Source organism: Numida meleagris, chromosome 6 (genome assembly GCF_002078875.1).
Source record: "Numida meleagris isolate 19003 breed g44 Domestic line chromosome 6, NumMel1.0, whole genome shotgun sequence".
Lineage (NCBI taxonomy): Eukaryota > Metazoa > Chordata > Aves > Galliformes > Numididae > Numida > Numida meleagris.
This window is the reverse complement of record NC_034414.1, coordinates 17727751-17752451: the sequence shown is the minus strand read 5'-3', so window position 1 is coordinate 17752451 and position 24701 is coordinate 17727751. Positions and strand designations below refer to the sequence as shown.

The 24701-nt window shown below is 43.2% G+C and overlaps 2 protein-coding genes and 1 long non-coding RNA gene across 4 annotated transcripts; 2 read left to right on the top strand and 1 right to left on the bottom strand.

Annotated features, from left to right (window-relative positions):
- FGF19 (fibroblast growth factor 19) lies at nt 1139–6494 on the top strand. The gene is made up of 3 exons (XM_021401251.1): nt 1139–1376; nt 1478–1581; nt 4111–6494. The coding sequence occupies exons 1-3, from the start codon at nt 1139–1141 to the stop codon at nt 4441–4443; spliced, it is 675 nt and encodes a 224-aa protein (XP_021256926.1). The 3' UTR covers nt 4444–6494.
- On the top strand, nt 8153–13391 carry ORAOV1 (oral cancer overexpressed 1). Its single transcript, XM_021401252.1, has 5 exons — nt 8153–8311; nt 8431–8536; nt 10610–10680; nt 12791–12908; nt 13188–13391. The coding sequence occupies exons 1-5, from the start codon at nt 8253–8255 to the stop codon at nt 13254–13256; spliced, it is 423 nt and encodes a 140-aa protein (XP_021256927.1). The 5' UTR covers nt 8153–8252; the 3' UTR covers nt 13257–13391.
- On the bottom strand, nt 9147–14071 carry LOC110400910. Of its 2 annotated transcripts, XR_002440150.1 has the most exons (5): nt 14005–14071; nt 12861–12878; nt 12023–12133; nt 10742–10879; nt 9147–9187 (listed from the first exon to the last, which is right to left on the bottom strand). It is a non-coding gene; the product is annotated as an uncharacterized LOC110400910 (long non-coding RNA). The 2 variants fall into 2 exon arrangements; XR_002440152.1 differs by lacking the exon at nt 9147–9187 and having other exon boundaries at nt 10741–10879.

Genomic DNA, 24701 nt, shown 5'->3' with positions numbered 1-24701 from the left:
GGTAAAAGCCGTCAGCGTACGGGCCAGGAACAAACCCACTTGATGGCTGTGTCGGGTCTCTTCCCAATGCCGCTACACACACTTTTTTGCCGATCTCTCTGCGCGAGTGGGAAGAAGAGGGGCCGGAAAGACCCCAGGGAGCAGCTCCCCGACGGGGAGGTCAGCCCGCACCCAGGCACCCGGCTCCATCTAGCGGCACGGCCGGGGATGGCCGGGCGGCCACACAGCCCGGGAGCGGCGCCGGTCCGTCCCGAGGCGCCGTGCCATGCCGTGCCGGGACGTGCCATGCCGTGCCGGGCCGTACCACGCAAGACCTGCCGAGCCAGCACGTACCGGGCTGTGCCGTCGCTCTGGTGCCGGGAAGTGGCCGTTCTTACCCCGTGCTCACGCCGCGGCGGCGCGGCCCCGGCCGGGAGAGACCCGAACGGCGGCTGCGGAGCCCTGGAGCCGCCGAGCCGGAGCGTGGCGGAGCTCTGCCCTGTCCACGGCCCTTTTCTCCGGCCGAGTTACACGAGCATCCCCGCTAACTTAGTTGTGAGATGGGAATACAGGATGGACAAGCGCTAGCGCCGGACGGACGGAGTGTTGTCCCCCGAGTGGCTGCGCTGCTCCCTCACCTCTGCGTGACCGCTGGTGCCTTTTGGGTCACGCACCCCTGGTCCCATTCCCCGTGCTTCGGGCTCGCATCGGGGCTGCGAGACAGCCTGGCCCGACCCGACCCGACCCGACCCATCCCGTTCCGCCCCATCCCGGCAGCTCGGTTCGCGGGGGCCCGCGGCGGAAGAGCTTCGAGGGGAAAGCTCGGAGATGCAGCTCGGGAGGGAGCGACTCCCCCAGGGTGTCCCCTGCGACATGATGTCATCTGATCAATATTTTCGGGGGGAGTGACCGACCCGACCAATTCCCGCTATGAAACGGGCTCTATATTGGAGCTGGATGCGGCCGAATCGATCGGGCTGATAACGGAGGCCTATAAAAAGCCGGGGGGCCGGCTTGGCCCGTGCTACATCCCTCCCGCGACACCGCCGGCCGCACAGAGCGCCAAACCCCGTACCGCACCGCCCCGCACCGCCCGCGGCACCTCCGCCGCCGCCCGAGCCCGAGCCCGAGTCTGAGTCCGAGTCCGAGTCCGCCGCGGATGGGGCCGCGCCCCGCCGCCCCCGGCGCTGCCCTGGCGCTGCTGGGGATCGCCGCAGCCGCCGCCGCCGCCAGGTCCCTGCCGCTGCCCGACGCGGGCCCGCACGTCAACTACGGCTGGGGGGAGCCCATCCGGCTGCGGCACCTGTACACCGCCAGCAAGCATGGGCTCTTCAGCTGCTTCCTGCGCATCGGCGGCGACGGCCGGGTGGACGCTGTCGGCAGCCAGAGCCCGCAGAGTGAGTGCCGGGCTGTGCGGGACGGGACGGGACGGGACGGGACGGGACGGGCGGGCGGCGGCGGCGGCGCGGAGCTGACGGCGCGTTCCCTCTCCCCGCAGGTCTGTTGGAGATCCGCGCCGTGGCGGTGCGCACCGTGGCCATCAAGGGCGTGCGGAGCTCCCGCTACCTCTGCATGGACGAGGCGGGGCGGCTGCACGGGCAGGTGAGCCCCCGGCCGAGAATGGCAGGGTTGGGAGGATGGGAGTTCGTTGGCGCCGCGGAGAGCTAACGGGGCTTGGGGGTGCCCCTTCCTTTGCGCTGTGGGATCGGTGGTTCTTGGCGCTGCCACTGCCCGGGAGGCCGCGAGGATTGTTAGAGGGCAGCAGCAAGGGGCATCGTCCCGAATGCACAGTGCCTATTTCATGTGGAAAATGCAGTGTCGTCCAGAACTGAGTTTGTTTAGAAGGTCTTCTCGTTTGGTTGCTGCCCCAGAAATAGATGAAGTCAGGGCACTGGATCTGACTAATTTCTGGCTGTTCAGCTCAGATACTCTAGGGAAAAAAATAAAATAAAAATCGCTTCCTGTGGAAAGGAGATGCGCCCAGGTCGCTGCCGCTCAGACAAGCCCCGGAGACCCAGGAGTGCCATCTCATAGGTAGTACCAAACAGAAAGGGCTTCGGGAAGGCTCAGCCCAGCTGTGCCTCTCCTGCCTGAGATACAGCACACCTGTGGCCGGCTGCGAAGCTCAGTGACCCACTGGCACCACAACGCTGGCTCGCGCTTTTTGCCCAGCGATGTCAGCATACCCTGTAGAGATTATCAGCGATGTAAACTTGGCTTTGTAAACCCAGAGATAAGCTGCCAGCTTAGGATTTGAAGGTTCAGAGTAAGGCTTTGTCTAAGTGCTCTGCAGGAGCCTGGGCTGCACGGGGTGACGGCTTTTTATTGTGCTGTAGTAAAGGCATGGCTCCATTCTGCTTTGATAGCTGCGGCAAACTTTGTGCTGATTGCAGTAGGGCAAGGACTTGGCCCATTGTCAAAACTCCCGGTATGTTCAATCAGAGCAAGACGGGTGTAGTGAGGTTATTGACTGAGCATACAACATAGGATTGAGTCTTTCTTTCTCAATTTCCTTGCTTTTCTGGGCTGGAATCAATCGATGCAGTGATAAGGTGCATAGGTTCCGACAGTGTGGTAGGTCAATTATTAGCTTAAAGCTTTAATGTATATCCAAAGCAAAATGATTAATGAAAACAAAACAAGTCCAGATCCTGCTCCTACTGGAGCTTCTGTAGTCACGGAATTTTAAAGCAGCTTTCTTATAACATCATTTTGTAAGCTAGTGAGTATCTCTCGAGTGGGTTTGTTGATGTATAGTATTATTCACAGGTTGTTAGCTTGTTAGCTTTTCTTCTGAAAACACAATGGCATGTGGCAATGCCATTATACCTTTATGTCATGGATCAATTCTGTTTGCCTTATTCTAGAAAACAGCTTTATCATCTTTGGTAACAATACTCACAGAAGTGAAGGGAGTAGAAGTTGACACATGGAGAGAAGTCTTCTCTTTTAAGACACAGCCCCCTGTCCTATAGCCACCTTTCTCTAAGGGTGTACTTGGAAGGAAGAAATAAATGGCTTCTAGCATATACCAGCTCTACTCCTCCAATGCCTGAGAAACACAGGTTGAGATTGTGCCTGTGTGAGGCTGAGGGCAAGAAGCCAGGTCATCCTTGACACCCACTATCATCTCTCTGCTATCAGCCCAGGCAGAGCGTGTGCCTTAGCCCAGAATTCAGCAGTGGAAGAAGGAAAGGGCAGGTGCGATGTCTGGGGCCCAAACTCAGCCCTCCTGAAACGAGCCCCTTCATAGTGTGGGACACGGAGATGGCTAGGGTTGATTCTGAGCATGCAGTGTGCTGTAGCCTGCCCCCAGAATTTCTGCAGTTTTGCAGAAATTGTGTAACTGCTTCATATACTGACATTTCTCCTATGCAAATTAAAAAAACAATCTGGAAATACTTAAGTGCATTTGAAATGTATTAAAAAGTACGCTAGAAACAATCCCACTGAAGTGAGCAGGGAACAGTCTGGTGGAGACACGGGGGTGCCATCAACAACCAATGTGACTTGTAGTGTGCTCTTGCTCAAGAAGCTTGCTGATTTCATCATCCTCCGAAGGGAGGCTGACTGCTCATAGCAAGACGGATAGCTGACAATTCAGCCATAATTGTGCATCGCATACTGATATTTTTCTGAAATACATTGTGTGTGGAAGGAAAAATATTACATAATTTATTTTGGAAACAAAGTCTTTTTTTATTATTACTTGATTAGTTTAAAGAGGGTTTTTAAACGACACTCGGATGCATGTACTTAATTGTACTCCGTGTTCTTGACGGCACATGAGAAAAGACTGAAAAGTAGCAAATACAGTCTATATTTAGCCAGGCAGGGCATTCACTTATCACTGAAGACTGAGACATCATCAGCAATTGCCTTGTGCTGACCAGGAGTTCAATCACCTGCAGTGACTGAGCCTGAAATAACAACAGCACTGTACGAAACGCGGTGCTTGTGGGTGCTTCTGAATGGTGATCCTAGATCCTAATGGAATGTCTCTACAGTATGTCACAAACGTACTTTCACAAATTCATACCTAAGCAAATGTGTTCTTCTATACAAGATCTTAACTGAATGCAGTGAATCTGGCAGGCATGTTTGTAACTGGCTTTATTCCTTGCTGTTCAGCTCAGCTATTCCATTGAGGACTGTTCCTTTGAAGAGGAGATTCGTCCAGACGGCTACAACGTGTATAAATCAAAGAAACACGGAATATCGGTGTCTTTGAGCAGTGCCAAACAAAGACAGCAATTCAAAGGAAAGGATTTTCTCCCACTGTCTCACTTCTTACCCATGATCAACACCGTGCCAGTGGAGGCGACAGACTTTGGTGAATACGGTGATTACAGCCAGGCTTTTGAGCCAGAGGTCTACTCGTCACCTCTCGAAACGGACAGCATGGATCCCTTTGGGATCACTTCCAAACTGTCTCCAGTGAAGAGCCCCAGCTTTCAGAAATGACTCTGATTGCCCACATGGTTTTAAAGAAATACCGCAGAATGTTGCAGGTTTTTAGCTTCTTGTGTAGTGATGTCTCAAACTTTTTTTTCATGTCTCACTATGGAGCCAGCCTTCTCCGTACAATGTGTTGTATCTATAAGAGCTGAGTGCCCAGATGCCGTATTCAAAAGAATTGCCTCTCCATAGTTTACTTGGAAAAGGAAAATTAAATAAGAACAGCTTAACAAATTCATCAGAGTTCCTCCATTACTGTGGTGATGATAAAATATATAGCTTTTGTACATCAAATTCATTACCACATATGTTCACCTGTTATTTCTGCTCATAGGAGCAAATACAGGAAATCTCCTTGCCATTCACAAGGCGGTTCACAGTCTTGGAGACAAACATTTGGAACAAAACATGATTAAGGAAGACTGAGCAAGTGCGGTTATGTGAACTAAACTTAGTGCTGTTTCTTGAAAAGCTGCTGACAACCTTCTGGGAAAGCTTTCTGTTGAAAGCATACCACTGAAAAACAATTCTGCTTATACACTGTGCTTTTTCTTCCCTTAGGAAAGAAGGGAAGAAAGGAAAATATTTCTTCCTTCTCCTATTGCTAAAGGTACCTTAACTGGATCTTCGGTTTATCTTATAGGCTAATTTATGTTCACTAGGAGATCTGCATCATCCAGTATAGACTTGTCTTTAATGTTAATGGGAATTCAGTATGTGGGTAGAAGTGTATACAGAACTAGCATTTGTGTTCATCTGGTAGGAATGAGCAGTTAAAATTAGTGTACAGATATAGGTTCTGCTGTATATACTCATGTATGTCATTAGCAAATGGAGAGAATGTCTGAAAATGGATGATGTGTAGGTCACATCAGTTGCAAAGAACATTTTTGTATTATGCCTTTAACCATCAGCAATTCTTTTAAGTCCATCCAGGCTTGATTCTGCATCAGTTGAAACCGTGGAGATACAATTTAGTGACCTAAGCGCTGCAGAACTGAGCTGGCCATGCCATGCTTCTTGTGGGAAGGAATTGTGGGTACCTCATGGCCAAAAGGCATATGTCTGATGTCTTCAGTTGTGTTCTCCCCTTGTGACAATTTAACAAAGGAATAACCAAATAGAAACCAAAAGAAGACAAATATAAGCGTTCAGGGATTCCACTCATTTCTAAAGGCTCACTTATAATAGAGATTTCTATACAAAAAGCTCTACTGGAAACACTGGTGTTGTTCTGACCTAGCACTTCATTGCCAATGCAATATTTATAATTAATTTATTAAATACATACCTCTGTTTATTTTGTTACTGTTATTTATGCTCAAAATTCTATTTATATACTCTTGAAGGTGGGTTTTTTGGTTGTAACAAATTTTGTGAAGTTTTGTAATCATTAAATTTTAGGAAACAATAGCTTTTTAAATTTCTGTTCATTATCGGTAGCGTAATGTGTACATTTGCAATAAAAAATCATCTTCAATACAGAAATCTAGATGACTCTTTTGTGACTCCTTCAGCCCAAACACTTCAGGGAGCTTTATCAAACCATGGTACCTGGCTCGTGGTGGTGGTGCAGTTGAGGTGCAACACAGAGATGGAGTGAGTTTCCTAAAGCCAGACAGTGAGTGCCAATGCTGGGGCTCTTGTCCATCTGCTGCCTGTTCCTGATGACCCTCACATGAGACTGCAAGACTGAGAGAAGTAGCTGTGTTATGGAAAGGTTTGGCACCACATGTATGAGCCACCTGCAAAAAGCAAAACCACTCTAAGTGGAAGGCTGCTCTCTTTTAAAAAATGGCACCATACTCCACAGTGCTTCTAGGGGGGAAATGGCTATTAGGCCTGAAAAAGATGTTGACTTCTGTCAGGAAAAGAAAGACTAAGCATTTCACTCTAGAAATGCTACAAGGGTGACTCAGAGGAATTGCAGAGTTCTTGGCTGCAAAACGTCTCCCTTGGTGTTTCATGTTCTCCTTTGTGCTGAGCCACTGCCACAAATCCAGAGGCTTCCTAGTCTTCATGCACTGGGAGATTTTCAAGCTGTTTTATTTCAAAAGTTTTTGGGTTTGGGGTGTTCTGTTTTTTTGGTTTTTCATTTCTGTTTTTGATCAGACTGTATCACTTTTGAACATTAGGGATATGTTCTGAGACTCCTTTGTATAAATCAAAACCCAGAACATAAAATGAACTTTTAAAATTTGTTCAAAATCTCACTTTTCCACCAAAAAACTCACAGTTTTCAGTGGAAACACAGCAAACGACAAAATTCAGAGTGCACGTTCTTTACATTAACTAGTGAGAGACTTTAAAGTAAATTTAATATTGCTGTCACAAATATTGATCAAGAACACAAAGTCGAGCATCCTTCCATTGGGGAATAGCATCTTATTTGCTGACACCTTTGGGTTTGCATCTTCCACGAGCAGCACAGTGATTCTCACTGTAACAGCATGGTTAGAGGTTGGCTCAATATTTATTCAGACAGGGAGAAGAATGCCAGGAGCTAAATTACCCACACCACTTCCTGCAACACTTCGGTTTTCCTTGGAGGTTTCCCATCTGAGCTCTGACCAGGCCTAGCCATTTTGCTTATGAAATGTGACAGGATCCCAGCTTGAGGCAGAACAATTACTGGGAAAAAATGCTTTCCCTGCCACCAGACACCTGACTCGCGCAGGAACTTAGTGTGCAAAACCTTGAAACACCATTGTCCTCGGCTTTGTGGGAATGCAAACACCAGCACCACTGTGGAAAGGTCCTGACTGACCACTGCAACCCAAAGACAGTAGGGCAATTGCCACGCTCCCATTTGCAGCAGCACATTTTACAGCCCTAAAAGGTTTTAAAAGGTAAGGTGTCAAATGCCTCCTTGTGAAGTCCTCATTAGAAGCTATGATGTGTAAATGTGAGTAGTGAGAAAGCTACAGAAAAGGAGATACTGGGCATCCCTGCTTCCACTTTGGGGAGGTGTGAAGAGCTGTAAAACCTTTATTCTGGCACTGTGGTATCAGTGCTATCTCTACTCTCAGTACTGAAACTGTTTGTGGAAAACTTGGGACGGTTATGTGTTGTAGAGGAGCAGAGAGAGACACGGTAAGTTAAATAAATGTACTTCCTCTCTTCACAAATGTGTGAGTACCAACCGTGATGAAGTAGAGCAGTGTTTCCCTGGGATGCGAGTGGCTGTGGGGAAGAGATGTTACTTGGACACTAAATTAGGGGTGGATTTGTGACAGGATTGTTGAGGACCCAAGAATGCCCCAAATGAGGGCAGTGTGGCAGATTTCTTGCTAGAATACTACTGTATTTGCAGCATAATGAATCAAGCCACCTGCCTACTGAGATCAAAGCACTTGTTTCTCATTAACTTCCAAAGCAAGAAGTAGCTGGTAGCTTCAAAGACACCTTGTTTTCCACTCGCATGGGACGGTTAGTGAACGAGACGTGTGTGTTTGTGACTGTGGAGCAGTACAGCAGATGCTTGCCCACACACCGGCAACCCTCAGTGTGACACCCACTGGCAGAGGAACGCTGACCACCAACAACACAGCCCTGACCCAGAGCTCTCCGCTCCCCCCTGCAGGGCGCAGAGCCCCGCAGAGCTGCGGCACCGACGGCGCTTTGGCGCCCCCTACTGCGCGAGGCGGCTGCTGAGGGGAAAGGAAAGCAGCGCCACCCGCCACGCGCGAGCGCTCAGGCGCTGCGAGGCGGGAGGCTATGCGCCTGCGCACTGGGGCAGCGCGAGGCGGCCCCTCCGGCTCGCCGTCGCCTCCCGGCGTGCTGAGCGCGGCGCCGGTGCCCGCTGTGGCGGCGCGATGGCGGCCCAGGCCCCGGGCTCGGACATGTTTGATGAGATCGTGATGGCCGAGGAGAGGTCGGGAGCTTTCGGGGGCACGGCTAGCGGCCCTCCCGACGGCAGGGAGCGCCGGGCCAGGCCGCGATCGCGGCGTGAAACGAAAAGGAAGGCGCATAACAGTGCATCTCTCCTTGCAGGTTTCACGGGGAGGGCTACCAGGAGGGGTACGCGGAGGGCAGCCACGCCGGGGCTGCTGAGGGTCGGAGGTGCGGGTCTCTGCACGGTGCCAAGATCGGGTCTGAGGTGAGTAGACATACTCAGGAATTGCATTTTTTTTTTTTTCCATTACAAAATGACTCTAGCACAGAAATATGTCGAGCGAAGCCTGGTATATTGGTAGCACGAGCCCTGTGGCCTTCGTTCTAGGAGCACTCCAAGCAGTCTTCACACAGGGCTCTGAACCTGCTGCTGACAGAAAACTACAGCGGAGCTGCTCTGTGGAATTCAGGAGAGTAAAATTGAATGTGCTGTCATAAGCTTCATCAGCATTATGCAGTTTAAATTGTGTTTTCTGAGTTGGTTGCTGTAAATATAATGCAACGGAAAGCACAGCAACAATAGCAAAGCTCTAGGCTGCAGCAAGTGGGGATATGCTCAAACGCAGCAGCCATCAACACAGAAACAAAGGAAAGAATCTGCTTACCCTTAGAAGGCCTCAGGTATTCAGGGAACTCCTGCGAGATACCCTTGCCTCCACTGCCAGCCCTTAAATGAGGTCTAGGAAGGAGTGGATCCTGGCTCCAACCCTTCTGGTCACTCACGCACATTGCATGCACCTGAGCTCCCCTGGGTTGGTCCTGCCTTCCCACCAGGTGCTCCATCACTGGTTCAAGCTCTTTCTTAGCATTTCCACTACAGTTGCCAGTTGCTTATGGGGTTTTGTATTTTATTTTCCTGGAGGGGAGGATAGGAGACAAACAAGTTTGCTCAGAACAAGTTGGTGATGGAGCACACGTTCGCTTTTATAACCTAAGGTTGTAGCTAAAGGCTGCCCTGGACCATCTTCTGTGGCTCAGCATGGGCTAAAAGCATGGAATGTTGGTTCTTACCCAAGTTATTTCCTAACAGGACAGTAGCAGCTGTCTCCATTGCCTATTTCTAACACAGGCAGAATTTGTTGATCAAATATTGCTAATGGAAGAACAGCAGCAATGGTATTAATCTGGTATGAAACAAAAGCAGTAAATGGAAATTCTCAAAGGACAGTTATTGTGAAATTTGGATTTGTACTTGACCATGATACAAAGACAAATAGTGAATTATTTTCCTACCAACACTATACCTGTACACTCCCAAGGTGACAGGTGAACAGCAGCTTCTAAAGCTGAATACTTTTTACAACATGGTCCTATATGGCCTGTAATAGAGAAGTGCTGTAATGTACTAATACTGGGAAGTTCCAGAAGACAGAAAGACTGTAAAAGACAGTCATATTAAGTAAGTGAATGCATGATTTAGGTGGTCTTTGAGCTGCCAGCCTATTGTCTGTCTTGAGCAGAATAATGATACTGATCTGACAAGGGATTGCTTGCTCGAGAATTAAAATAAGATGTTACAGTTCAACTACATCTGTTTTCCAGCACATCCCTGAAGTAGTATTAGGTACAGTTATGTGCTTGGGCTCAAGCAGAAGATTGGCACTGCACCCACGTGGTAGTGCATTACTAATTATGCAGAGCAGACTGCTGCAAAGTGTCAAAGGGCCAGTGTCCCCAGACCACAGCAGGTTGGTGCAACAGGAAGCAAATCTGTTGATTGTCTCCACTTACCTGTGGTCTCCAAGCAGTTTTTGTACATGCAGATGAAATTACTTCACTTTCATTTGTGGAGATGTCCAGTCCAAAGCACATGTACTTTAACAAACATAACTCCCAGATGTTCCCACTGTGCGCTGAGGAAGTTTGTAAGCTAAAGGTACTTCCAAGTTCAACTTTGTCTTGTAAATTTAAGTGGCAGGTGCATGCACATACACAGATTGAAGTGGAATTGGGCAGTAACTCCTCAATTTCATAAATTTAATGGTTCAAATGATGTAAAGTACAGATAGCATTTCTCAGAACAGCTTATTATGCTGCCTTTTAAGTTTTTTTTGTCCTCTGATGCTATGCAGAATCTTACCAGAAGTTAGTTCTGACTCTTCTACTATGCAACTCAGTACTCCTCATTCATCCTACCTTTATTTCCTGAGCCTTTCAATGTAGGAATGTATCTGTATAGCCAATGACTTGTTTCCTGGGGAACAGGAGATAATGTAGAGCTTTACTTCTGTTCGACTATGTATTAAATTTTTCCTCTGGCATTCTTAAAAATTCACAGATCGGCAGCTACCTTGGATTTGCACTGACCTGGCAGCATCTGCTCCCAAAATGTACAGATGAAAAGAACAGGTGGGGTTTAAAAAAATAAATTGTATTCCTTTAATAGTTTTTTTTTTTTTTTCCAACTTACAGCATCCAGTTTTGCCTCCTCTTCAATCTATAGAAGAGAATATGAAAAACAGAAGGGTGGGCAGATAGTGACTGGGATGGCATTGCAGTCTGGACTATCTGGTGCTGAGAAGAGGATAAGGGACTTGGTTTCTTCAGCCTGAAAAAGAGAAGATGAAGGAGATACTTAGTTATGCTGCTGTTCTGGAGATGCATTCCTTGCATGAGTGCAAGGATAATAGACACCTTTCACAAATTGAAACAATTGAGGTCCTGACGGGGCATAAAGAGAAGGTCCTTTCCAGCATGAGCTGTTAGGTACTGGGGCAGATTATCCCACTTGAGGACAGAAGCCCCCATCCTTGTAGTTTTCCACAGTTTGGTTGGAGGTGGTCCTGAACAACCTCACTGGCATGTAAGGTTAGCCCTGCTTTGAGCAGAAGGCAGACTAAAATTCCAGACATCCTTTAAACCTAATCCCCCCCCCCCCCCATAACTTCCATTCTATTCTCAATATGGAGACTAATGCATGCCTATGAAATCCTTGCAACACTTACCACTTTTGTATCACAGAGAATCAGATTCACTAACCAGTGTCAGAGCTTCTTTAATTACTTAAAAGCAGTAAGATTGTTACAGGAGTGAGATGTTAACAGCTACACAATATTATCACTTAAAATAGGAAGCTTCTTTGGTATGGAAGTACTGAGACTGTACAGAATCGAGCATATAAATTTCTTGCCCTGTTTTTTTGCTGTTATTTATGTACCTAAAAGTAGTGTTTGCTATATGTGTCTTATCTCTACCATCACCCATGTACTTTCTATGTTTGGTTAAACAGCTTTCATAAGACTCATGGCAGAGGAACAGAGTGGAGTGTACTGTATTACTTAAAACAAACAAACAAAGCCAGAATATACTAGCTGATTTGAAGTCTTCTAGAAGAAGACAGAACTTTGGCCCTAAGCTCACTGTCTGAAAATTATCATTTAATTTCCAAAGGATGCTTTAACAGTCAAGTGATAGATGCATTTGACTAAATTCACTAAGACCTTAACATTTTAAATTTTAGTTTCCCACAGATTATTATGAAATAAATGGTTTAATTCTTACCCAGTATTTTATTTCTGTTAACGTATTTAAACATTGACTGGACATATTTGTTTTCCTGACCTGTTAACAAACTTCATTATTTCTGAAGTGCTTGAATAATAGTTAGAGAATGCATTATAGGAAGACACAGAATAAAGTTTCATGCATGAACAGTATTGAGAATTCATAAGGACTTAAGTTGAATACTCACTGTGGAACCAGTACATCCCTCAATTAGTATTGTTTGTTGTTATAGATACAGTCATCCCATCATCCAAGACACACATTCATGTTAAACTGCTGAGGTCCTCTTCTGAGGGAGCTGTAATTAGCTATCAGTAATCAATCATAGATTGTTTCCATAGGCCAGTTAAACATACAAGGGAATTAGCATTTCACAGATAGTTCACCTTTTTTGGTGATGCCAACAATCTTTACCTTCCACATCTCATACTTTATGGTCTCTGCATAATTTATGTTCTGTCTGCAACAGAACTACATCTTGCTACACTTCTAGGTGCCCCTCTCTCTTTTTCTTACTTTTCTATAGTTCTCTATGCATATGCAGGTACATACATTTCCAGATACTGATTATTACATTCCTTTGGTAGACCTTAATACTTTTTGTTTCTGTCCAGTTTTGATTAATCTGAACAAATTGCCGCCTTGCTTTCAGCTATCTCAATATATGTTCTGGTGAGCTTTCTTATTGCATTTGTTACATACAGTCATCTAGTTGGTAATTATGTTTCCTGACTAGATGCCTGTTTTTGGCAGGTTAGTTAAAAGGGAAGCCTTACATTTGTCAGTTGTACCAAGCTTGGTTTCCAGTTATGCCTTAAATGTGGATGAGGGAACTTAAGGACAGAGGACTGGATTCTATGCTTTGAGTTATAAAATACTGATATGATTTTCAAACTGACAGATGGAAAAGACTTTTCTAGTAGCTCGTTATTTTCTTCTTTTTGTTTGTTTTTAGTAAGAAGATAAGGGCTCTGGATTCATTAATAGGAATGATTCAGAAGTTCCCATATGAAGACCCCACTTACGAAAGGCTTCAAGAAGATCTGGAAAAAATCAGAGGAAAGTTTAAACAGGTTTGTAGGATTAAGTTGTTATTTTTAAGCACAAAATAGTATCAATTTCTGCAAATATTTTATCTCCTTTTGCATAGTAAAAACCTTTGAGTTGAAAATTCCCCAAATAACAGCAAACGCAAAATAAAAGAATAAAAATAAACAAATGGAAAATTGAAAATACTATGACAGTGAATTACAAGTGGGACCAGAAGAACAAAAATAGAGGAATTAGGAGTTTTGTTGAACTTCCTTCTGGAAAATGGACACCTTGAAACACTTTTGTGTATTCTTTTTTAGGTTTGTTCAATGCTAAATATTCGGTCTGATTTTAGAGTCGGTACTGAAAGATCTTCACTAACATTTTGAATATAAAAGCTGAAGATAAACACAGATGAAAAAAGAAGTATTAAAGAACGTAACTGGAAGAGTGTTTATTCATTTTAAACAAAATCCAAGTAGCAGAGGTGCTAAATATTAAAGCAGTAAGGAAAAAGCACGGAACTTTTGACACTTTCATGTGTTTCTTAACATACTTAATTATTTTCAGGCATTGTTTAGGATTGCAGAAACATTAAGAGCCTGTTAAATAGAAGTATCTGATTTATTCTTCACCAGCTTCCAGGGAAGCATACAAATACGCAAAGCTTCCTTATTTAGAGAATGTATATTATTTTTAGAAAATCTACATATGTAGATCATTCAATTTATACAGTGTGTAGGTTTTTTCAATGAAGTAAGATAGAATCAGATGCCTGCGAAGTTTGTAGTAGCAAACACTTTTGTGGGTAGAAGGCAGAACAAACAAACAAAGAACATAAAGGAAAAAGGGTTAAGAGACCAGTTCATAAAGCAGCTGCAACTCAGAATGTTATTCTTGTTTTTTCTTTACTAGTTCTGCAGACTAATCCAAACATACAAAACAAAAAACAAATAAGCCCAAAACCTAGCAATTTAAATTATCAATAACTGAAACATGGCTACTAGAAGAGTTTTTGAGATTGCTACTTGTTCTGCACACAAAGTAGCAAAATTGCTTGACAGACTGTTAGTGAAACTAGGCAAAGAATCCACAGGTACACCAATAGTCATATACAGAAAGAAAAGTTGAACTCACCCCCACCAGTGAAGGGGATCTCAGACTACACAGCAACCCTTCCCAGGAAGCAGCCTAAGTCCCAGAGATGTTCTCCCTTCCATGGCTGGCCCTTATATGAGCCCAGGGTGCCTCCAGCCTGGGCCTACCCCTTCTGGTCACATGGGGAGCACAGGTGCCAACAACTTGTGCCCCCTAGGCCAGCCACACCTCTTCACCAGGTGCTCAATCACCAGCTCAAGCCGTGAGCTAACAGTTTCCCCCCACTGTTAGTATTAGAACTAGTACTAGAATCTTTTATAATGAAATGGTTCCATTTTCCACTCTCAAAAATGCACTTTTTTGTCTCATTCCAAAAAATGAATGCTGTCAGCTAAATTTACTTATTTATAATAGTTTGAGAGATACAGTCAATTATTTTACCTTAAACATCATAAAATCACAGAATCATTAAGGTTGGAAAAGACCACTAAGGTCACCAAGTGCAACCATCAACCCACCCCCACTATGCCCACTGACCATGTCCCTCAGTGCTGCATCTCCACAGTTCTTGAGCACCTCCAAGGACAGTGACTCTACCACCTCCCTGGGCAGCCTGTTCCAATGCCTCACCACCTCCTTCTGAGACGAAATTCTTCCTTGTATCCAACCTGAACCTTCCCTGGAACAACTTAGGCCATTTCCTTTTGTCCTACCCCTGTTGCCTGGGAGAAGAGGCTGACCCCCACCTTGCTACAACCTTGTAGTTGTAGATGGCAATAAGGTCTCCCCTGAGCATGGTGACTCCATCAATCTCATGGCCAGTTCCTTTTGTGCTGTCACAGTTCTCTGGGAGAAGAGGTTGACCCCCACCTTGCTACAACCTCCTTTCACATGATTGTAGAGAGTGATAAGGTCTCCCCTGAGCCTCCTCTTCTCCAGACTGAACAATCCCAGCTCCCTCAGCTGCTCCCCATCAGATTTGTGCTCCAGACCCCTCACAGCTTCGTTGCCCTTCTCTGGACACGCTCCAGGGCCTTGATGTCTTTCTTGTAGCAGGGGACCCAAAACTGAACACAGCACGTGAGGTGCGGCCTGGTCTCACCAGTGCCGAGTACAGAAGGACAATCACTTCCCTAGTCCTGCTGGCTGCAAGATGTTTAGGTTGGGCTGGTTGATGTCTTCGCATACCATTTGCAATACCGTTGTATAATGAATTCTAGAAGGCCTTTCATCAGCTGTAATGTATGCCTGTCTGGCTAAGTCTGCAGTCATAGCATAGCTTCATCAGTAGAGATTTGACTAGCAGGGATACTGGAAGATATGTGCAAAGTAAATTATATCTGGTGAAGGAAATGTGTCAGTACAACCATATTCTTTAACAGCACATTTTTGTGTGCCATCTAGACCTCATTTCTGCTTTACTTGTATAGCTTTTATATTATAAAAGAAAATAAGCAGCTTAAATTTTTCAAAATGTTTACTGTGCATTTGCATCTGGGATGCAAGGGCATACGTTCTGCTTTTTTATTGTTATTTTGGACTGAAAAGATAAAAATATCTTGTTGAATATATATGTGTGCGTATGTATTGACTTTATTTCAAAATCATCTTTTATTTTTTGTCTAATTCCCAAGTATATGAATATGCCAATATCAGATGCCTTTCTTAATAGCTAGTTATGGGTGTACTTTTTTCTTTAATTGGCTTACATGTGTAAGTGTCCAAACAGCTTTGATGTACATAGCTTCAGAGCCATCTAGTGGAGGAGGTTTTTATACTGTTTAAAAATAGCCTACAAGTAATGCTTCTTGTAATAGTTCACGAATATTTATTAAGATGAAGTTGTTCAAGTAGTGCAGAATATATGTACGCATGATGCCGCTCTTCTAACGGTGCGGTGAATTCCTTTGAAATAAAGTAGTATTGAGGTAGGATTTATTTGTAGCCCGTTTCTTTATTTGAGACTTTGGAAGTGACATGCCAGTCTTGACGGTCTTTTCATTTAGGGCAGCTGAAGTATGGCTTTTAATTGTTATGCAGCTTAAACCACTGGGCAACCAGAGCAAGCGCCAATGTGCAAGTACCTGAAACTTCAGCAGAAAAGAAGAGCATACCATATAATCTCAGTAAATAAATAGACACATAACAGAAACGTCATATACCAGGGAAATGTAATTTCATCTTATATTCCCCTTAGAAAAAGCCAAATTTGAAAAAGCTGTCTCAGGATCCACAAATTAATAAATTTTTTACAAATCATATTATTTTACCTATTTACTTCAAAGCAATGGAGGTGTGCTAATATTCATCTGTGACTGACTCAGTGGTTTTTGTTGAAATCTAGAAATTAAATTTTAAATAACAGTCTTCCCCCCCAGCCGATCCTGGTCTCACACTGACAGTTTTGTTGTTCTTCCGAATGATGGACAAAGAGAAGTAAACACTGGAGGTCTAAGTGGTCAAGTTTTAAGGTGTGGCCTTTTCTGGAATATATTTGTACATGGCTTGCAAAAATGTGTAGAAAAGCAAGGGAAGAGATGTGAGAGCTCAAAGTTTCTGCAGTGCATTTCAATACTAGAAGTGTGTGCTACATAAGTTATGTGCAAAGTGCTACTCTAGAGATTGTATTGAATACAAAATTAATTTTGTTGTCTTTAGGAGAAAAGAGGTCTTTGCAGATCAGTCACTTAATGACTTATTTTTAAATCTTCATGGCTAAATTTCTGCTATTGCTTTACTATTTTATATATTAAATTCTATTAGAATAAGTTGTTAACATAAATGTGAAAACATTTAACTGTAAAGATTGTAGCATCTCTGATTTCAAACTGGGATGTGCCAGCTTTAGGTCCTTAATTTAGCTACAGCTGTGTACACATCTGTGTTTTTCTGAATCTCTTTTGCCTCATGTGGGCTTGATGATAAGTATTAAATGAGCTACAGTTAAAAGTTCTGTTGGATGTGTAATCATATACTTTCTTCAGTGCAAACTTTCAAAAATATCTTCTGTAACAAAGTTGTGGATTAGGTTTTTTTGTGACGTTCAGGATTTCAATAGTAGTCTCTACAGCGTAGAGGTTTTTTTATATGCCTTAGTGACTGCTAAGGGGTTAAAGACCAGATTACATTATGAATATTGTTTTGCCAGCGTAACTTCTTGCAAACAATCTTGCATTTTAATTACTTGAAGACTTCAGGGTGCGCTACATGTTGACATCAAGAGTAGCTAGGAGTACCTGGCTTTTTACATGCTTGTACTTTCGGTTGTGTTTCTCAGAGGAGAAACCTAGGAAATGAAGAACATAAGAGTTAGCAAAAACCTGTGAAAGATGTGTTTAACTACAATGCTACTGAAAAAAATCCATTAAAATTTGGGAAAGCCACAGTACTCAAAAGACTAATTGGTTTCGTGAGACATAAGGCATATGTTTTCTGTTCTTTCAATGCCTTTCCTGTCTTGTTGACGCCTTTCTTAAATCTGTAAGAAATTAATAAAAACTCTTATGAACGGCTTCATTAACATCCTGGTTACTCATCTTGTCAGGACTCTGGTGGAATCAGTTTTTAAACTGTAATTAAAGCCTGTCAGAAAAACTGTGCCTGGAGAGGCTGAATAAAGCATCCATGAAACACGGTTGTCCAGGCATTTCCTGGTCTGAATGACTGACTGCACAACTTCAGGACTGCTTTAAGGACTGGGAGGGAAAGATGTGGAAAAATGCAGCCTTGTAGACTACAGTATCAGTTATTAATAAAGTAGGACATAGAGATGGTGGCTCTGTGGTCATAGTGGTTTAAGTCCTTCTGGAGGTAGTTGATCTGATAAAAATAGTTAACTTGGAAGATCTCTGCCAAAAATATTGACATTACTAAGACTCACAGCAATGCATTTTAATATATTTTTATTCACCACCTCTAGTTATGCTCAGTAGTTAGGGAGGAACGCTCAAAATATTTAACTCCATTTTCTGACTTGCCTGGGCTGTGTTCGAGCTTGCTTTCTTTCTTCGTGGACTTCTCTCAAGGTGTTGAACGTAGATTTTTCATTTTAAAAGTGAATGCAAGGCTAATTACTGCTAACATCCTGAAGCCATCCCAGTCCAGAAGACTTAGAACCTTTGTTTCTAAATTCCATATGAGTACAAAAAATGGTGCGTTTCGAGGGATCAACAAAGAAAGGTAAGCACTGATTGTAGTGAATTAATTCCCTATAGAATTCCATGCTGTTTTGGGGGATCGTCTTACAGCCTTGAGGTCATTAGCTGCTCATACCAAATCAGCCATTACTAGTACATGTAAATCTGACTTTGTTGGTTATCTGTGTCATTGTACTACCTCAGCACAGTAGAGGTTCTTTACTGAGACTGCATTTCTACATACAGATTTTCAGAAAGTATTTAGAGAAGGAGTGCAAAAGAAAAAACAGCATGGTGTTCTACTCAAAAAGAAGCAAAACTGCCTCTGACAGGTACGACTTAGCAATGCTTGCAGGCAGGCCAACAGTCATATACAGAAAGAAGAGCCAAGCTCACCCAACTGGTGAAGGGGATCTCAGACTACAGAGCAGCCCTTCCCAGGAAGCAGCCTAGGTCCAAGAGATGCTCTTTTGCCAGTGGCTGGCCCTTATATGAGCCCAGGGTGCCTCCACCCTGGGTCCACCCCTTCTGGTCATACAGGGAGCACAGGTGCCAACAATTTGCCTGTGCCCCCTGGGCCAGCCACACCTCTTCACCAGGTGCTCAGTCACCAGTTCAAGCCGTGACCCCAACAGTTCTCCTACAGATGGAGATTAAAATCTTCAAGTTAAATTAATTAATAGAAAACTTGTTCTATCTTCATTAAACAGTTACACTTTTGTTCCATTTATCGTGAACTGTACTGTGAATGGAATCGATTTCAGCTCTGAACAAATATCTGTAATCAACAGAAATGTATGAAATCAGAGAAAAAAAAATGCGCATGTGCAATTGTTTCCTTAGAAAGCAACCCAGTAGAATCCTAATATGTTTTCCCGAAACAAAGTTACTATAACTTACATTTGAATTTGTAAGGAAAGCCTGACTTCCCAGTTTGGTGATGTGACTTTTTGATCTGATTGCTATTGAGGTATAAAATAGAAAAGCGGTAGTGTGTTGTATCCCGTACATAGAACCTGTGCAAACTCATGTTGCCACCTTTCTGGTTATATGCCATTTAGAGGAAGAGTGGGTGAAGTACCCAGTTTGGTCTGTCCTTAGGGTTTCTAGAAAGGTAGCACACTTCTACTGATTAGAGTATGCATTAGAAATCCTGAGATATAATTGTGAGCTTCAATTTTTCAGTAGTTCAGTATTAACGTGTATGAACATATGCTTTGTTTTGGAAGAGGTGGAAGAATTTGAGCCCTTGGGTGTATTTATGAAAGTTTATTTATACTTTGGCGGTAAATAGTTTCCTTCATTGAAACAAACCAACATTGGTCATTCAAAAGCGTGCCTGCACCTTTTTACTCCACAGTGCTTTAGAGTTAGAACTTATACTCTTTTAAGACATACAACTTAGCCACATTAAGAGATCGCATAATGTGAATTTGGAAAGTTTGAAATCCATAAATCCCATTCTGTTGACATCTTTTTATTCTGTGTGCATCTACATGCATTTTGAATCCGTTCTGAATCGAATCTTGTGTTTCTAAAAACCATGCAGCTGAAGTCCTGGATCTAAAACTGATTTTATGTATTGATTGAGTCGCAAGCTGCCAAAGCTCTGGCTTTTATTAAATACAGCCTTCTGCTTCAAGATCCGATTTAATAATTCCAAATTATTTTCAAGTTTTATTGTTCAGTAAAAGCAGGTACCTTCCTCCTTGGTAGCCTCTTGAACATTTGTGGTTTTTTATCATGTCCTGGAATTACAGTGTTGCATGTTTGAGAGGGACTGTCTAGATTAATGAGTGGCATTTTCTGGAGGTAAGGTGGGCACTCAAGGTGACGGTAGGGCTCCTTGTCAGGGTCATTGCTTTCTTAAACAGTTTCTGCAATGCTAGAAGTGTGAAGCACTAAATATGACCAAGTGCTGTCATTTGTGTGTCTAATGATCTTAAGGATATAGTTAGAAAGCTTCTGAAATACTACGATTACCTGAAGTCCATCTGGATTGGAATCGTTATTTCCAAGGGCACACCAGAGAAGGCTGTAACAGAGCAGGATCAGGCAGGTAGAGTGACGTGTGTGTGATACGTCCCATCAGGACCTTAAGAGAAAGGCTTTGGTTTCAAATGAAAAACTGCAGTTCTTCATATTCTTGGTACTATGCAGTGTGAATATGAATGCCTTTGGAATATTACTGCCCTTTGCAGTTTCTCATGACAGTGTGTTCTGGTCTAATTACAGCCTAAAACTTCAGCTTTCCTAGTTTGACAAGTAACCATGAAGATTCTCGTTTTACAGTCTGCCCCAAGCTTTGGGATTTTTTTTTTTTCATTTATTTTTTTGTGTTTTTTTTTTTAAAGGACAGAGTTATGACAGTACATAATAGCACAGAAATATCACCAGAGAAAATGGAGATCTTGGAGAGGAGAAATGAGTGCTGTGACAAGTTGTAACTTTTGGTGTCTAAAATTGACTTGTAAAGGTTAACGAGCAATCTGGTGCCGAGGCACTTCACTGTAGTTAGTTCATCTGGAACTGACTTGACTATCTCTGACATTACACTGAATATTCCTACCTTAACCACGGGAGTGTTTATTTCTTACATGTAATAATTATATTCTTACAGCATTCTTCACCCTAGGGTTCTTTTAAGTAAAATATTTAAGTCAACTCTTGAGTAGCATATGGCTCTACCGAATGATATAATATCCTGCAGAAGGAAACATGCTCACTAAGCTTGTCTGAGACATAACCAATATACAAGACTTTGGAGATCCTCCTTAATATAAAGTACCCATTCATTCTCATATAAAATATATGAAAGCTATCGAAAATGCCAGTTGAATCTGAAGTGGCTTGCTATATGGTATTTTTAAGTGCTCTATTGTATTTAATATATATATGTAATTTACCAGTTCCACAATTCTGAGTCTTTTTTTCTTTCTGGCATAGCAAAATAGTGTACAGATAGTTTCTGAATAGGTACAAGAAACAGCATCTAGCTTTTGGATTGAAACATCAGAAAGTTTGATTGTAGTGCAGAATTTCTATGGGTGGCATCTGGAACAGCAGAATGCTGTCTGAAAGAATTAAATTGCTGTTTGTTTATAATAAAATTATGGAGTTTACTTTCGGCAAAAGTCCTGTTTTGGCAGGAAGAAGATTGCTTATTCAGTTTCTGCATCTCAGCTCTGCACTAAGTGGAGTCAACATCAGTATTTGTCACTGTCTTATTTCTTGCTGATTCTTCAGCAGCGCGTTTTGCTGCTTTATATCAATGTAATGCTTAGCTACGATTTGTAACTTTCAGCATCTTCAGGATTCTGGGGAATAATCGACACCGCGTGGAATCTTGATTGTAGGAACTGTGAGTCAGCAACCCTTCAATTTTTTTAGTTGCAGCTATTGTTCCAGCAGCAAGCTTTACTGCTATTGTCCACTGTTTGTCCAGCTCACGTTTACTGGGCTGTGGGAACGGATTAGGGTTTCATGGCTTTTTTTTCCTTCTTGCATAAACTCTTGATCAAAGACATTCCTTGGATGACAAAACACTGTATACTGTGTCACACAGTCCTGACCAGACTGCACGAACAGTAGTTTAAAAACACATGCCCACATTGTTCTCTAAACTGGCTTTTTTTTTTTTGTAGCGGAGTGTATGTGCAGACACTGAATTTTTGAGACCCCACTTACCTTCTTTTTAAAAAAAACGTACAGAAGTTATTGTTAGTAAGCACTCAATAGTTTCTGAAATACAAGTAGAAACAAATGAATATTTGAAACTTAGAACCAATATAATAGTATGCAATTTTTAAAGGAAAGCTAGAGATTATGTTTGCCGTGGATTTTCTTGAGAACACCCTTGGTTGTGGCATGGTTAGTCAAGCACCTTGTAACCATAAAACCATATTAAACCTACGGCATCACTTTGTGTCATGTCCAGGACAGCTGAGTGAAATGCAGAATGATTTATCTGAGCACAGTTTGGGAATTTGTAAACCACTTTAACCATAAGTACATTATAATTGTATGTCATGATGTTACAAATTCTCTTATGGGATAAGATGGGGACAGACTTCTCAAGCAATCCAGTAGCATCAGTAGTTTGGGAAATAAGGAGAGAAATCATGTTATAGAGAAAAATCTGGAGAGATGTTTACAGGGAGCTCTTCTTGCGATTTGCCTGGAATTCTCCCTCAGCAGAGGTATGGGAGAAGACGCCTGAAGACAGCCCTGCAGGCACCTGAAGCATGTTTACAGAGTGCTGTAAAAGCACAGAGGACTATATTTCGGTGATGGGAAATTGTTTGAGGGATAAGGGAACACTTGAGTTTCCACAAGCGAGCGAGACTTTGCATATACTTTCCTCTACAACGCAGTTGAGCACTGTCGTGCAAGAATGAGGGCAGGTGATCAGTTTAAATTAAATTACATTGTCCATAAAGGAGGAACTTGTCTGATTCTTTGCAGTCCAAGGGCTTCCATGAAAACAGAAAACAGAACTAATACACAGTTGATAAACGCGTTGTCTAAAAGGAGCTAAGTGGTCCCAGTGAACGACTGAAACAGCTACTGATACATAAAGTCAAAAATGAAATGAATGTGTTTATAAGAAATAACGGTTACTTTTGAGAAAATAACTGCTGGTTTCTTCTGGAAAGTTTGGGGAGTAAATTTGCTGCAGAGCTGTTCTTCTTAGCTAACATAGCCAGCAACCAAATGTAAAGAACGATGGCCCGTGTGTGCTGAAGGAGCAAAAAAGCTGTTCAAAAATAATACCGTGTATTCAAACAATCTATAGTGATAAAATCTAATAAAAGGAGAAATAAAACATCAAAAAGCTCAATTGTCTGTTTCAGACAGTTTGCCATCAGAGCAGTGACTTAGGATACCGGGTCACTTGTTCAGTGCTGGCTCAGGCAAGTTGTCGTAATGCTCTAGTGGTGGCTTAGTGGCTGTTGTTAAATGATTTGCTCATCTTAGCCCCGCTCCTTGAAGACTGGTGCTAATGTTACAAGTAACATCCTCGCAGGGAGTGGGTAACTTGTTAGCTGTCATAGGAGACCAGACGTATAATGGCACATAGCTTCTGGATGGATGCAGACAAGTGCCACAGGCACCCAGGTGTGATGGGTGAAATGAAAAAGCCACACTGCTACAGCAGCATATGATCCAAAATTTATTTGCTTCGGTTGAGAACGGTGAATAGATAGTGATTTCTGTTCTGAGTCGCACGCACCCACGTACAAATTGAAGCCCTAGGCCTTCACCGTTCAGCCCGAGTCTGTTGGCACATACAACTTAAGCAACATTTGCTTAAGTTCATGTTTTACATCTTTGTTTTTTAGTTCGTGCCAGGTCAGTCAGAGCTGAGCAGATGTAGTCGAGGTCTGATTTGACTGGGCAGCCTTTGGCTTTCAGGTAGGCCTCACCACGGGACGGACATTTTAGCCGGCAAGGTTCTGCTGTGGCTGTGCCCCAGTCTGTACTTCAAATATGATGGGAGTGTAACTTTCTATTGCAGTCTTTAAGTGAACGCGCAGGCTGGTGTTCTGTTTTCGAGATGGCTTGTTACACCGAGATGGATTGTTGATCTGAATTAAACACTAAGTGTTGCATTTCTTCAAAGATATTATAAATGAAAAGGTAGTGTAAGCCATAAGTGAAGGGAGAGCAGGGATGAAATCCACACAAATGGATCCTTTTTTTCATACAGTGTAAGAGAGAAGACCTCTAGCAGCCACTAAACACAACCTCCAAAATCCAGAGAGGAAGCTTGGACAGGTAAAAGCTGTTGTTGGTATTAATCTGTGTATAGTAGTTCTTGCTCCCAAAAACTCGGGGCTGTTCTGCATAGGAACTGATCCTCTGCAGACCGTTGTTTTTTATATACAGGAGTTGGTTGGAAATGCTGTGTACAGCCTGGGCCCCAGAAGCAGCCCACGTACTGCGGGTGGTGCTTCTGCAGCAGCAGAGCCCTTGCAGAGTTCTGATGCTGCATGTGTGCCTTATTCCTGGTACACTGCGAGCACCCAGTCCTTCTGCCAGCACTTCTCTCTTCAAGTAAGAGTATTCATGAAAATTGTGGCTGGAAATACCTAGCAGTTTCTTACTATGGCAGTGCAGATGCTAACGGGATCACCAAGAAACTGATTTTCTTCTTAGATGTCTGTTACATTAAAGAAGCAAAAAGATAACTTCTGCCTTGCTCCTTGAGCCTAAAGAACAAAATCAGAACTCTAGCAAGCCTTATGTTAGCAGTGCAATCCAGTTAACAAATACGCAATCTCTCAATCATTGTTTGCTCTTAATATTGTGGGCAACTCAAAAGCTAAATGGGAATCATGCGTTTGCCATGCCACTGCAATTACCATTGTCAGTTATGTTTGTGGGATCATAAAATCACCACGTTTGTCTGAAAAGATACATTTCCCGTTCAGTGTTGTTGGTGGGATTTCATTGAAATGCCAGCATTTGTAGCGTTACTACCTTTGTCCTGTTGTAGCTTTTCAGTGACACTACTAGGTACCTTCTCAGAGCATCTAACCCACCCGCCTGGGTCATTCCTGTGGCTCCTTTGAAACAGTAGCTCCGGACTTCACTTTC

What these genes read in the sequence shown, in the direction of transcription:
- ORAOV1 (XM_021401252.1), top strand. Translation starts at nt 8,253, where the DNA reads ATGGCGGCCCAGGCCCCGGGCTCGGACATGTTTGATGAGATCGTGATG. An exon ending in GTGCCAAGATCGGGTCTGAG is followed by an intron (nt 8,537 to 10,609) that starts GTGAGTAGACAT and finishes AAAAATTCACAG; the next exon opens with ATCGGCAGCTACCTTGGATT. An exon ending in TCAGAGGAAAGTTTAAACAG is followed by an intron (nt 12,909 to 13,187) that starts GTTTGTAGGATT and finishes ATTCTTTTTTAG; the next exon opens with GTTTGTTCAATGCTAAATAT.
- FGF19 (XM_021401251.1), top strand. Translation starts at nt 1,139, where the DNA reads ATGGGGCCGCGCCCCGCCGCCCCCGGCGCTGCCCTGGCGCTGCTGGGG. An exon ending in CGGCAGCCAGAGCCCGCAGA is followed by an intron (nt 1,377 to 1,477) that starts GTGAGTGCCGGG and finishes CTCTCCCCGCAG; the next exon opens with GTCTGTTGGAGATCCGCGCC. An exon ending in CGGGGCGGCTGCACGGGCAG is followed by an intron (nt 1,582 to 4,110) that starts GTGAGCCCCCGG and finishes CTTGCTGTTCAG; the next exon opens with CTCAGCTATTCCATTGAGGA.